Raw genomic sequence first — 15,515 nt, 5'->3', positions numbered from 1 at the left:
AGAGTAGCGTTGGAGTAGAGTACGGACGCCCAATTACGTGATGCTGCAGCTCTTCCCTGAACTGTCGACTCTCCGGTTCACTGTGTCACGGTAAGAGCGGATTGAAAGAATCTAAGCATTGCGTATTGTTTGTTGTGTGAATGAATTTGCTGTAATCTGTGGCGGAATAAAAGGACACATTTATTCTAGCAGAACAGCGTCTTGTCATTATTTATCACCGATCACCCCCGATCCTGCTTAAAATTTCACAAAATAGCAGCAAACTATAACATGCCCACAAAAGCCCTCAATTAAAAAAGTCAGTAACAAAACTACCCTTACTGCATGCAGACTGATCTGGTTTGGTAATATGCCTACAGCATCAATATTGCCTGCAAACTGCCTGCAGAATTTTTGATCTGTCACTATTTTATCTAGACAGCAGAAGAAAACCAAGAGAGTCCAGCCAAGAAGTTTTTATCTTGTGTTTCCTCAGGAAGACACTTCAGACAATGCTGCATTTAGACTCAGAAAAGAACACAGAAGTAAACCATTTGTGGATTTTCAATTTCTACTCAATTACATGTACTTTGGGTTTACATTTATTTATTTACCAATATATTTTATAAAATCTAGTTACCTTTAAAAAGTTTGATTAGTTTTTAAAAGGCTTAGAAAGAGAAACAGGACAAATCATATTTTACACAAATTTATGTACAATATATGTCTTATATATGACAAAACAACAGCTGTGGAAGAATTGAATGGCATTCCCACTACATGGAGATAGAAAGCTAAAGGAGGCTCAGAGCTGTACCTCTGTCAGGTAGACAGAGATTGAGATTTGCTTTAACTTGATGGTGATGGCAGCCTTCTGTTCTTTTTCCACACCTCATTTCTTCTGTTTAGGTGGAGGTCTGAAAACACAAAAACAGTCATTACAGGCGTTGCCAAACTTTAGAATATCAAAAGAAAGTGACAAGTATTACAACTGTTCCCACAGCGGTACCGACCCGGTGGACCAATCCATTTAAACATTGAACAACTTGTACATGAATGGTTTTGCACATTTAGATCTATGCATATTTTCATCTCAGATCTTTGTCATCCAGTTGTTTGGATGTTTGACTTGAGCGGTGGTCCTGAGGAGCAGGGATGTGAGGTTACCTGTAGATGCCCACCACCACAGCGTGGTCTCTCTCATAAGGCTCCAGAGTCAGCTGTTCCTGGGGCTTCATGTTCTCAGCACTCATCTTCTTCACTTCAGAAGCAAAAACTGCCTCTGGAGCTGCTGTGGAGTCGATACAGTTGGCCTAAAAACAACACCGAAAAGGCTTGAGTTTCACAATTTCACATGCATCAACTTCACTGAGTACATCACCCCTAAACACAGGGATCTTAATGTGGCAGAATAAAAGCAGAGTTGGACTAATTCATCTGGTGAAAATATGCTTAGTACATTCATCTTCATTCCTACACCCAGTCACAATAAAGGTTCTGCAGTTCACTCAAGTTAAAATCTAAATCATCCTTTATGAGATGCATTTTACCTGTTCTTCACATCATGACCATGTGCTGCCGAAATAGTTGTCATTCTGTAAGGTGATGAGATTAAGGATGCAACTATTTATCTGTGCTGACTTTCTAAACTTTGGGAGATCAGCCAATGCTTACACAGGAAGCCAATTCTATCTCGATCTTCTCTACCTCATCAAATGCCTAAAAGTCAACCAGTTGTCTTCTGCTGCCTGTGAGAGAGGTTTCACTGACAGAGCAGTCCACAGCTCATGTCTGCATGTTTGGAGTCAACAGTCACCCCACTGTTAGCAACTCTTGGTTCATCAGCACAAAAATATAAATCCTACGTACACACATCCATTCCAGGATGTTCTGCAGAGGATAAAAAGTCAATGAAAACACACAACCTACACACATTTAATCGCAAAATGAAAATGAATAAAAGATCATTTAATAACTCGGTACAATTGCTTTGTTGAACAATTTGAATTCAATTGAGAGTACTAGGAAAAGAAAGCCCTCTGAGTCAGGTACAAACAAACCTTCCAAAAGGAAAGTGAAGCCATCATCCACACTTCCTTGCATTTTATAGCTAAATTCCTCAAAGAGACAGAGTGGCAAGCAGTCCGTTGGTTGGGCGTACCCTGCCTATGGCCCACTGACAGAGACACACTCTAAAACCTGTACCCCAGGCAGCCTGGCAGGGTGTTTGGTCTCAGGGTTTAAACCACTAAATGCATAACAGGCTTCAATTACAACTAGACCTATCACAACAACTAGTTTAACTGGAAGATACTTAATAGTGTCTCACTGAGACACTAATAAACTTTTATTTTGTAATGGCACTGGAAGATATTTTAAATATCCAAAATAAACAACCAAAACCAGTAAATAAAAAAACACAACCTAAATAAATGAAGCTGATGTAAAGAAATTGCCCTTCAAAAATATCACAATCAAAATTATTGAGCTCATTTTAGTTAATCATGCAATCGATTACTTATTGCTTAATTAGACCACCAGTGATATGCTTCTTTCTCAATTACCAGTATGCTCGCCTGATTTGAGTGAAATTTCAGATTTCACCAACTTATCACAAAGCACCCTCTGCTCTTGATAAATTGGCTGTGGAATTACAACAGGCAAGTCTGACATTGGACGCATTTGCACCAAAAATCAAGCTTTATGCTCAGCAATCAGCCTTTTATTCAAAGATTTACCATCTTTTGATAAAGTTATGAACAAACCTTAATTGAGATAACAAAGTGTCCTCCATTTTTCAGGAAGTTGTGAGCATTCAAAGCAACAATCCTCGTCTGGTCAGGCTGGGCCACATCGGCAAAAATGACATCCACCATGCCTAAAAGAAAAAGCAACAGTGAATAAATATATGATGCATGATTTGCTCTTTCACCAGCTGGCTGGACAAATGAGTGACATTCAACCAGGTGTTCAACAGGATATTATCCATGAAGCCACTAAACAGGTAGCTTTTCTCCAAGTAAACACTTATTTTAGTAACAAGTTGTTCAGATGTTACAAGCTGGAATACAGGAGCTTCTTCGTTCTGTTCAACAGAATTGGTTGGAGAAGCAGGAACTGTGTGAAACAGACATGTTTATGACATACAGCTCACGCCCACGGCCCCATCTGTCCTAGTGGGGCAATAAGAGGACTGGTGTTTCCAGAACTACCTACCAACCAACATGCGGTATTTGTGTGGATGCCTGGCGTCTTCAATGATTGGAATGATATTGGTGCGTTTCTTTGCCACGTTGAGAAGATCACGACCTGATCGATGGGAGAACTCCACCGCATAGACCAGTCCCTCCTGTGACCAAAAGAAAAGTGTTATATTTACTTAAATGAAGGCTTTACTCTTCTGTTGAACAGTAGCTGTTTTTCTGTATGCACATCTAAAAGCCTTCTGTTGAGCATCATGTACAGAGCTAGAAACCATATTCATTTATGAGGATACGTAGTGTTATTCTTTGCTTCTGGACCTGCCGGGTTTGTGTAAGTCAAATACAGAAACTCCTGTTCAATTATATCTACATTGTTCCATATTGGTTTTGCAGGGTCTCCCACAGGGGGATTATAAGCCTGGCGGCCCACCATGCTTTACTAGCCCCTCCACGTTGCTTGTTTATGGTTTTAGGAAAATAATAATTTTAAAATCACTCAATTTTTTTTCTTTTAAAGCCTTTTAAAGATTGCAAGCATTTTCACTTGTGGAGCAGATTTATTCCTAAAATATAGGTTTATTATAGCTTTATAGTTTATGCATTTAAAGCCGGCAGTGCGCGGACCAATAACAAGTTGCCTCTGCACGCTACCGCTGCTTGATCAACTTTACCTCACCGCAGATTCGCACACACCTCCTTTCACTCAAACTGGACACTTCAAAAATTATCACAATCAAAATCGAGTTCATTTTAATTAATCATGCAATCAATTGCTTAATTAGACCACCAATTAGCCTCTATTCATACAGGCTGACCTGTATGAATATTTATCAACATCCTGTGAGGACTTATGTTTCTTTGGAGAACTCAAGGTAGGAGTTTAAAACAAACCGAGTTAGCGCTGGCTGCGCAGGTCTATGTGAACCGCAGGAATAACTTGTAGAAGTGAATTCAGAAGTGTGCGTTGAGCGAGAGATGAGAATGAGTTATATTTTTTAACAAAATATTATGCGGTGTTTACGTCTTAACACGCTGCACAGCACCATGTTCTGTCTGCGCTGTAAAGTTTATGGATATGGTCCTGGTTAGCCAGCACGTTAGTGTTTAACGAACCAACGCTAACCTCATCATGCAGGTTCAGGCTGGTGAGGAGCTTCTGCAATCACCTCGAAGTCATGCATCACGCTGGTTTTATATTATTTTATTATTATTTTTAGTATAATTTTTCCGATGCATTAAACCATTCCAAATGCTTTGTCTACTTAGACAGAGTTAATGCGCACAGCCATGAAGAATCTGAAAGTCTCATCCCAGTAACTCCAGCAGCCAGAACAGTTTCTGTGTTTCCGTGTTAAAAACTCAACAGACACAAAATGGAAGAGCTACTAAAGCCACATTCGCAGCACTTAATTAAATCTCCTGTTTGTTGAGCACCTCTGGTCAGTGCAGCGGATTTAACTCATCGTGCAGGGCCGGTCCAAGGCTGTCTGAGGCCTGGAGCACAATTTGACTTAGGGGCCCCTCTTCCTGCTAGAAACATCAGCTCCTCTAACAGCTAATGTGTTAGATTTAATCTGGGAGAGCGGTTTAATTGTCCAACCTAAAAAGCAACACGTTATAATTTCAGTTTATCAATTTGTATTTGTGAACAAATAGAGCTCAAGCTCAAAGATTAAACTCATAGCATCAGATTGTTGCTATGGTAACAAAACTATTTATGAATATTGTTCTTTGATCTTTTACAAAGTAAACTTGCCAGCTCCTTGAAATCTCACTCATATATGTTAATTTAAAATATTTTAATTTATTTATTCTGAAACCATTAAATCAAATTTAGCAACATTGATCATCTCAATAAACAAATTAATATTTTTATGTATTTGTGGTCTGTGTTAAAATATTAGCATTTATGTGGCTGCTGAAGCTTTAGGGAATAGAGACCCAAATAACTGATATTCATTTTAATTGTATTTTTTGATATGTTGTTTTTAAGACTAGTTGTGGGTTTAAATAGCGTTTCACTAGCAATGTTTTCCCATAACATATAATTACCCAGTAATATTTGTACATTTCCTGTCTACTTAACATCTTTCAATAGAAAAACACTGTGGACGCCTCGGCGCCCCGACCACCGGGCTTAGCAAGTTTTCTGGAGGAAACCCTGGTTTTGGTAACACTGGCAGCAGTAAGAAATATGGTCGGTGACTTAAAGATTAATTAGCCAGGAAGACCATTGCCCTGCTGTGTAATTCTGTTAAAAAAAATTGTTTTTGCTTCCAGCATAGTGTGGGTTAGAGATGCTCCTATCAGATTATATGCTGCCGATTCCGATACCCATCACACGAAAATACTTGCAGGCACAATGAAACAATTGAGTCAAAAAGACAACAGAAAAACCTGCAATCAGTGATAATATTTAAAACTAAGGTCCTCAAAAAGTCAAATAAACCTCACAACGCTGCCTATATCAAATATTCTGAAGTAAAAAACAAAACATTTAAAGTCAAGTGCAGGTTGCTTTAAAATAAACAATCCTAAATTGCTAAATCAAAACTGCTCGAGATGATGGCTAATTATTTTGTGCTAGTTCTGATTGGTTGTAATTCTGCAGAAGACCTGGAGGAGGCAGAGGAGCTCAATTTCTTTCAGGGATTATCCGTCTTATGTTCGGACAGCAAAACTTTTAATATACATGTAAAAAAAATAAAATTAAGTTACATTCTCCACCTTTAAGGAGAGGTTTAATGTGAGAGTTCACTGTGGAGCGGAAATGGTATTTCGTCTATGAAATATTATGTCTCAGTAGTGAGTTGCAGAAGTTAAACAGAAAGAGCAGAACACAGCGTCTTACCCCTCTGGCTCCATGACTTAAATTATCTTTTGGATTATTTAGTTAGACTTCTGATAGTCATGCTCCTGTGAGTGTTGAAAATTGTGTGCTGCTGTACCTGCTGTCTTGGATGTCTGCTTTGGATGTCTTTCTAAATGTAGTAAGTCTTGATGTAGCCAAACTCTGTAAAGTGCTTGTTTTTTAAATGTCATTACATTTGTTGTGTTGATGCATTGCTCCAAGGTTGCTGCCATGTGCCTGCATGGTGTGAAGAAAGAGGGAGATCGCTTGGCCCACCACTAATCTGGGCCTTTTCGCCTTACCTCGGATTGCCTTCGGCCAATTTTTGACCAGCCAATCAGCAACCAGCAGGAGAAGTTATGATGTCAATATTCTGCGCTGTTTTAGAATTGTAGTCTTCCTGTAGTTTTAGCAATGTCAGCAGAGGAAGTAAAGGAAGCCGTTCAGTCCGTGTTGATCATTCTTCCATATATTAAATCACTCCTATCCGCTAGTGATGGGCCAGACAACACAGAAACCTCGGCACATGCACCGAGCAAACAAGATGAAACCCATGTCGGGGCGTGTATACCTTTAAGGAAAACCATGTGACCGATGTGGTTCCTGTGTCGTTTGGATGTGACCGCACCAAATTGTGTTGATGAGAAAGAAAGTATGTCGACACGTTTGTGGGTTTTGTTAGATGGTGATAATTTGTGTTTTTAGCTTTGCGTTGGTTTTTGGTTCGTATTTGACTACCAGCATGGATCAACCAAGGAAGATGAAGTTTTCTCCCATGTGGGATCATTTTGATCTCATCATGAAAAGTAATTATTCCATCCTCATTTCCGCATTTGATCATTTTTTTCCGGATTATTCAAATTCCTTTCCATAGGACATTTGACTTAGTTTACATGAGTTAACTTTTATTTATATTGAAGGTGAAAAATGTAGGATTTACTCCCAGGTTCTGTCTTACTGTAAATGGAGTTCCTCCACAATGCTGAGGCATCGTGGAGGAACTGGTTAACACTAGGCCGCTATCGACCTCATTTCAATTATCGGCTATATTGTTTCTTCCGGCCTTTTTCTCTTTCTGTAGATGACTCCGAATGAAAAAGGCTAAACGGCGGTGCTCTCCACTGACCCTCTCTTCCTCATTTCCTTAATGCCCAGTGCACACTAACGATCTTAAAGCTGTCGGCCAATTGTCGGCCCATTTTCAAAACCTGAGAGGCCACACATTAACCAACAGAAACACTAAGTATAACGGTTCGTGTGGTTGTGACGGTGCCAAGAGAGATTGGAGAAGGAGTTAGCAATGGCGGTTAGCCACTCTAACCCAAAACAGCAGGACGAACTGTTGAAGTTTTCCACACTTTCACTTTATTTCGCTTCGTCCATCTAAAGCCAGATCTCCGTAGATTATAGTCTCATACATGGGAAAAGTAACGACAGTTTACCGCTGCTCCTCTTCATCACTGATCATCTCCTCTACAAGAGTTCTCACTCTGCACAATAGTACAACAAAGGAAAAAGGGAATAGGCGCCCCCTTGTGGTGACACCTGCTCATCTCTAGGAACCAAGCAATATAATGACTGTTGCATGGTGTAAATAATGGCTACAAGTCCAGCTAACTAATTTTAAAACCAGCCATTAATCAATGCTCTACTGCAATGCATGTGGCCAGTGTCAGTCCTGACTGAATGAAAATCATGATAACATATTTCTGTCACATTGACAAAGAACAGCTGAAAAGTTACCGGGTTTACCAGGCGATATAGTAAACAACTTCTTCATAATCTGCACAATTTTGGTTGAATGCAGTATTTATTTCCGCTTTGACTTTATATTGTTGAGTTTTTATCCAGTTACATTTTTTGTTGATAGAGACTGAGAATCCATTTTATTTTTGTTTTTGGTTGTTTCATCAGTTCCAGTGTTAAGTGTTCTTTTGAAAATAAGATGTACCTATATTTGGCATGCATTATTACATCATTTCCATCAAATCAGTGTAAAAAGGTCTTCAAACAATATTACCATTTATCGCAATAATTTTTGAGACAATCGCTCAGGAAAATTTGGTATCGTGACAGGCCTAGTTAACACTCCTGTCTTTATTGAATTTGCCTGCAATTACTTTCTAAATCTAGCAGATGTCACTGTAAGTGACAAAGCAAAACAGTTACAGTGTTTCCCAAACAGTGTCGACACAGTTTGGGAAATGTGCCTCATCACTAGGCCTGTCGCGATAAACGATAAATCAATTAATCGCACGATAAATTAAAACTATCGATCTCATTTCAATTATCATCTATGTCGTTTCTTCCTGCCTTTTTCTCTCACTGTTGATGACACAGAACGAAAAATGGCTCAACTCCGGTGCTCTCCACTGACCCTCCCTTCCTTATTTTCTTAGTGTAATGCCCAGCGCGCGCTGCACGATGTTATGTCGCCGATTGTCGGCCCATTATCAAAACCTGAAAGACACATTAGCCGACAGAAAGCCTCGCTATAATGGTTCGATAGAACCGTGTTGTTTCCAACAATGGACACAAAATAATAAGTCCAGTTCACTAATATTGAAACCAGGCATTAATCAATTCCTTACTACAATCTGCTTGCAATGCATGTAGCTAGTGTCAGTCCTGATTGAATGAAAATTATTGTAACCTATTTATGTCACATTGACGAAGAACAGCTGAAAAGTTTCCGGGTTTTCTGGTAGAAATTTTGCTCCAACTCCTCCCCTAGTTATTTATATTTTCTTTGCACAAACTGTTGAATAAACATTCATGTTGTTTCCGATGTCTGCTGGACTTCGGGTTGCATCGTGTCAGCTGTTCGGGATTCCCTCCGTGTTTCCCCTCAGAAAGCACGAGGAGAATCCGCGCTTTCTGATTGGCTACCGGTCACATTCAACAGGCTGCGTCACTCTCCCAGTCTGGATAAATCCGTGATTTCGATTGGAGCGGCCACAACAATCTACCGTAACACACAAGTGACAATTTCAGAACGAATAATGTTCTAAGATTGTCGTTTGGGGTAAAAAATCCTGTAGTGTGAACTATTGCATCAGGCAGTCGGATTCTTCTCTATTTAAATTTAATGATTACTGAAGGGTATTATACTATACAGACTTCATAATCTGCACTCTTTTGGTTGAATGGAGTATTCATTTACACTTTTGCTTTGTTATTTAGGTTTTATTCAAGTACATTTATTGTTCATGGAGACTGAGAATCTATTTTATTTTTGGTTTTGGTTGTTTTATTTATTTTGTGTATCAGTCCCAGTGTTGTGTCTTTTGAAAGTAAAGCGTATCTATCTTTGGCAGGAAATCGCATGTATTATTACATAATTTGCATTAAATCAATGTAAAAAGGTCTTCAAACAATATTATCGTTTATCGCAATAACTTTTGAGACACTTTATCGCCCAGCAAAATCTGTTATCATGACAGGCCTACTCATCACTTCTATCCGCCGTCTCGTTCAGCTCAGCTTTTCTCTCTCTGCAGTGGAGGACGGTTGTTTACAGTGCAAACAAGTTCCTAAAGCTTCATAACCTGGAACAGCCACATTACATAGGCAAAGGGCAAAGCGTAGCAATTGGGGAAAATTTAAACTCTTAACACAGCTAAATGAAGTACTTGATGAAAACTAGAGATCAATCTGTGGGTGACTGGCTTTAATAGCCAATCAGACATTTTCTGACAGAAAATAAAATTATTATTAAAAATCAGGAACAGCAATTACAAGCTATGCAAGAACCAACAAATCAAAATCAGCTTTATGAAAGGAGGAATACTGGAACAGAACATCCAGCTGGCCACTAAGAGGAAGTCTATTTAAGGGTCAACTTAAAATGTTCCCAAGGCAGCATCACTCTGCTTAAATCCCAAGTCAGAGACATAAAGCCTTAGTCTGGTCCAGAAAGTGTCTTCAGACAGAAACAGACTTGTCCTGTATGTGTCCTGGCTTATGGTTGAACTCATGAGACAAATAAGAGAAGCAGCTCATGAAAAGACAATAAATGTCTATGGAGCCAAATGATGCATGTTAAGAGCATTAACCAGATGCACATCATCTGCCCTCAGATGATGTTTGAAAGGAGAAATCAAACTGAAGAGCCATACTCACCGGTCCAACAATGTCTGAGACGTGGGACACGGTGGTCCCAGAGGCGGCCCCCAGGTACATGACCTTAGCTCCAGGTTTGATATGGATCTTGTCAATTCCACCTAGAATAGCCGCTGCCAGCTTTGAACGGAAAGGATTCCAGGCTCTGTACTCAATCTTGGTTTCTCCTTCCTGACAAAAAACACACCTAGTTATTGGGACAATCAATACTGATCAGCAAACAAATCAGCCACTGAAGTCACACTTTACCTCCACACTCATTCTCTTCTCTCCATACACAGATTCTCCCACCACCAAGTTCTTGGTGACCAGGGCGTCCTCCTTCCCTCTGCAGATAAAGACTCCTAACACACACACATACACACACACCAATTTACTGATGGATACTCAAATTAACACCCAGATACTCAAACATTCTAAATATGCAACGCCATTTTGTTTTCATTTCTAATCTACTTCCCATGTTCAGTCAAATTTTCAGAGGAAGCTAAACTGATTGAAGCCAGGGCTGCAGCGATTGGAGTTCCAGTCAAAGAATATAAATACAACACAAAGGAAAATATAGGAATTTGGTGGATAGATTGACCAGTGATATGGTGTTGCACTTATCAGGCCAAACCATACAGTGAAATACCATATCACTGGTCAATCTATCCACCAAATTCCTATATTTTCCTTTGTGTTGTATTTATATTCTTTGTTTTGTATTTATATTCTTTTTACATTTACTGTGTACCTTGTATTTAATTTGTATTTTTTTGTATTCTTTTGCACTTTGCGCACTGTGTGCCACTTTTTTGCCTGTAAGCTGTTGGTAACTTTAATTTCCAGAGGGAGTCTTCCCAAGGGATCAATAAAGTACAAGTCTAAGTCTAAGTCAGACAATCTGAAAAGTCACAATATAATAATGTTGCTAAGTAGACAAGAGCGTAAATTGGAGCGTCAAGGACATCAAGCAAGGAAACCTTTCCAATTTATTGGCGCACTCCTGATTAAAACTAAAAAGTGGGGACTCAAAGCAACATGCGACTTCATGCTTAACATGTCAGACAGCATATTAAAGCCTTTTACAGATAGAAATCTGCTTGACTAATGCTTGATAATAACCTTCATGTCTGTGAGGTTCGATCAGAACCCTTTTTCCTCCTCCCAAGCCTCCTCTGCCGCCACCCCTTCCTCCTCTGCCTCCTCTGCCTCTTGGGGTGCCTCTCCCGCCACCTCTGCCTCGAAATCCTCCACCGTCTGGGGACCTAAAGCCTCCACCTGAAAGACAAACATCAGAGCCTGGCGTCACAAAGAATTTCAGACCTGCCAGGTGGAAAGCAGACAGACCCGTCATGTGACTGAGGTGTGTTGAATCAAGAACTCAAAACGCATAAAGTGGTCGACACCAGCAGGGCTCCATCTTGCTTATGTTCCAGTCAGTTGGAAAGTGAGAACAGACACTTGATGTATTTGAACTATTATTGGCTCGGTTGGACAAAATCTTTCAACTCATGAGATTTTAACATTTGGTTCTAAACATTAATTCGCTACAAATCAACACAAAATAGACTGTGCTTTCTCACCTCTTCCTCCTCTGCCCCCCCGGTCACCGAAGCCACCTCTGAATCCTCCACGGCCTCCGCCTCGTCCTCCTCTGTCTCCACGTGGACTGAAACCTTTAGGAGATACATTTCAGCTGAGAACATCCAGGACAAAACAAGCCTTTCAGGAAGTGCAGCACACACACACTGAGGTTAACACGCAAACATTCTCCTCACCAATAAGAACACTGATTCATCAATAGTTGAACAGCTTTATTAAAATACATTATAAAATATACCAAAGTATTCACTGATCCAAGTCAATGTACAGTGAATGAAGCCAGTTTATCCTGACACCCACAAACACTCCATCATTTCACACAGTCCCATACAGGCTCAGTCTTCTGCCTTTGTCTAAATTTCCCAAATGTTTTTTGAAGACAAACAAGACAAGTTCTAATGAGATAGAGACGCAGCAACTCTGCCTGATTAAGTAGACAAATCATTTGATATGACGCAATGTGAAGCATTATGGCACTGCAAAACAATCGAACAAAAAAAACAGCGTGAGGCAAGTGCGATACTTCCTCCAGAGGCTGAAACACCGCTCCACCAACACCGCTCCACCGAGGAACAGTACATAAACTTGATCAGCGCAGACAGAGCCACGCACTGGGCCAGTGTGTGAGTTGTAAACGCACATGGTGCACATAATTCTTTGTTCACAAAGATAAATCATTCTTACTGCACATGAACATCTGAAAGCAGGACTATAGATTATACCTGCGGTTCACATAGACCTTGCGCAAGCAGAGCAGGCGCTGTGACTTTTAAACTTGACTTATACCTTGATGCAGTATTGTCAGAAGAAAAAGCAGTCCTCACAGGGGCTTAGAATAAATTCTGACACAAATGAATCCTACAAGAACACTTTCCAAATCCTCCAATTTGAGTGAGATGTGGGGCGCAAACCGCACTGAGGTAAACTTGAAAGATGCAGCTATGATGGCACACTGGGCGTAGAGGCCTGCAGTGTGATTGGTGTGCGCTGCCAGCTTCATGCCTTGTTCAATGCCTCAACTACAAAACCTATCTTTTAGGAACGATTCTGCTCTGCCAGTGAAATTCTGAGCACAGCAGAGATGGCATGCAGTCTGAGGTGTTTTTTAAATAAAAAAACAAAACCAAGCCAAAAACACAAAACAACCAACACTTAGTCTGGTGGGGTCTGCAGGCAAGTAAAGCCTGGCAGCTCCGCTAGGCTTATAATACACTGGGGAGAAACCTTGGGTTACTAACTGATTAATTTACTGCTCACGTAACAGTTCTTTAATATAATACATGCAGTGACCTACACATGTTTATTGTTATGGATAAAATGATTCTGTGTCTTTCCTCTGTGTCTTATCTGCTCTCATGCACACTGCTGCATGCTTACATAACCATAACATACAGAACTGGCAGCAGTCTTCTAGGTTACACATAACAAAAACTGTTTAAGCACCCCTTAGAGAGAGGGTGTAAAATAAGATAAAAGCAGAACTCTTACTACAATCTGTGCTCATTTGGTGAAACCCTGAAGGTGAGCTAAGAGCAGCCAACGCTGGATGGTGAATATCACTCTATCTCTTCTCAATGAATTGTAACATTTGATCATTTTCGGCAAATCAAATTATTTCTCAAAGTAATGACACTGAGAAGTTTTGATCGGGTTCCAGAACTGGTAACCAAACCTGAGTGGTGCAGAGAGGGGAAAATTATGAACATTATGAAAACGAGTTTTTTTTGTAGGATTTTTTAAAATAAGGCATTGGTTTTAAATATAATACAGTTATGAACCATTTAATTTCAAGAGATTTTTGAACTAGCAATGTATTTGTCACAAAATATGTTACAACCCCTTTATTACATAGATGTCCTCATTAATCCATTGACTCACATGTACATCACAGCAAAGGGGCTAAACAAGCTGGTGTTTTTTTCTTTTACTTCCAGCAAAAAAATAAATAAATAGCTGGAAGGAAGAAAGTCTTTTAGAAAGTGTAACAAGCTGTGAGAAAAATGCCTCATTGTTAGGTTTGCCAATCAAACATTCCCCTTCTCCTTTACAATCTTCATTTCAGTTTCTGTGAAGTAATTTGTTTTATCCATTTTATTTGGGACAAAATTCCCCTTAGTAAGCACTTGTCACAATGTACAGAATTCCGATGTTCCAAAATCTAAAAACATTTTAGTTTACTTAAACTTTCAATCAAAAGTCATGCATTTTAACTCAACTATTTCTTAGGTAAAATCTTTTTGTTCCAACATCTGTACTTGTCGTTGAGGAAACAGTCTCTGTTAATGCTAACCACGTGTTAATGCTCGTCCATCTCCACCAGAACAAAGCAGGCCGTGAAGCTTCTCGGGATCTTCCTGCTGTTTTCTGCTCCTCGCGCCTCGGTGGGTCAACAGCACGTGCTTAGCAAGACGACGAGGTTCCAGCTCGAACTACGCGCTGCAATTTACCGATGAAACTTTACTAATGAATCCAACTTTATGCATTGGATATTAGATACATTATGTATCTAATAACGCGACCCTATACCTGGTAGCATCTTATTTTCACCTAGAGTGATTCCCACTATTCTTTAAAAAGACTGCGACGGAGAGGAAGGCCAATTTCTTTTCTGAACCTCTGAACCCAGAACAAGACATCAAAAACTCCATTAAACGGGACCTAAACCCCGTCACACGTGACGTTACTATACCTGGTCTCATGTTAGTTGAAGATTAGCGATGAAACAACAACCCGAAAACTTGTGCGACGCTCTTCCGACAGCAACTCCAAATCTGCTTTTCACCACATACAGTGAACACGTGTGGAGGTACCGCGCATGCGCAGAGAGACTCCCTCTTCTTCGTTCTTCTTTCTTTTTTTTCTGTTTCATCACTTACCAAGTAGAATGTAAGTCCATTACTGCCATCTCCTGGGCTGGAGATGCCAGTTAGATTCCAGGGTGTCATAGGGTCAAGTCACTTATAAAATAGTCTCTTTTCTTTATTTGAACTAAATAATGCTCTTAGAAATAAAATTAAAAAATCATCCACCAGAAATATAATATTTATTATATTATAATTAATAAGCTTAGTAGTTACTCTAAAAAATTTTTACTGGAATGGTATAATAAGATCTGGGAAGTTTTTTGTTTTTTCACCTGTGGTATGGAAAGAAGCATTCACAGTTCCAATCCTAAAACTAGGTAAAGAGCAGACAAATCCAGAAGGCTACAGACACATTGCTTTATCTTCACATACCTATATATGTAAAATAATGGAGAGAATGATAAATAAAAGATTTAGCTCTACTTTGTTGAGAGGAGTGGATATTTATTAAATTTGAAGTAGATTTGGAAAAGATAGAAGCACTATGGATCCTATTGTATGTTTAGAACTTAAAATCAGAAAAACAATAATTTCATAAGGAGAATTTGGCGGCTGTCTTTTTGATATAGAAAAGGCTTATAATATGATGTGGAAGTAAAGTTTTATGAGAAAATTTAGAAAGATAGGAATTAGTGGATCAATTAGTGGATCAATGTTTTTTACAAGATCAATCAATGCAAGTAAGAACAGGATAATATTATTCAAATAAATGTTTGGTTGAAAATGGTATGCCTCAGAGAAGTATAGTGAGTTCTTTGTTCTTTTCTATCATGATTAATGATATGTTTGAGAATTTGGAGAGTAGAATGGGGTTTTCTTTATTTATTTATTTATCGAATAGATCCGAACTTCCCCCAAACAACAAAAAATACATTTTTACTTTATATTAGTTAGGATATAGGAAGTACA

General features: G+C 39.3%; 1 protein-coding gene across 1 annotated transcript; it reads right to left on the bottom strand.

Moving 5' to 3' along the window:
- Positions 1-440: 440 nt before the first annotated feature.
- fbl (fibrillarin) lies at positions 441-14,566 on the bottom strand. The gene is made up of 9 exons (XM_055023148.1): positions 14,432-14,566; positions 11,724-11,816; positions 11,263-11,418; positions 10,405-10,499; positions 10,156-10,326; positions 3,196-3,328; positions 2,745-2,857; positions 1,147-1,292; positions 441-896 (listed from the first exon to the last, which is right to left on the bottom strand). Exons 1-9 carry the CDS (start codon positions 14,439-14,441, stop codon positions 872-874), a joined length of 942 nt encoding a protein of 313 aa, XP_054879123.1. The 5' UTR covers positions 14,442-14,566; the 3' UTR covers positions 441-871.
- Between the last annotated feature and the right edge of the window lie 949 nt (positions 14,567-15,515).

The sequence above is a fragment of the Poeciliopsis prolifica genome, unplaced genomic scaffold (genome assembly GCF_027474105.1).
Source record: "Poeciliopsis prolifica strain line A6 unplaced genomic scaffold, Auburn_PproV2 SCAFFOLD096, whole genome shotgun sequence".
Classification (NCBI taxonomy): domain Eukaryota; kingdom Metazoa; phylum Chordata; class Actinopteri; order Cyprinodontiformes; family Poeciliidae; genus Poeciliopsis; species Poeciliopsis prolifica.
This window is presented reverse-complemented; position numbering and strand designations above follow the sequence as displayed.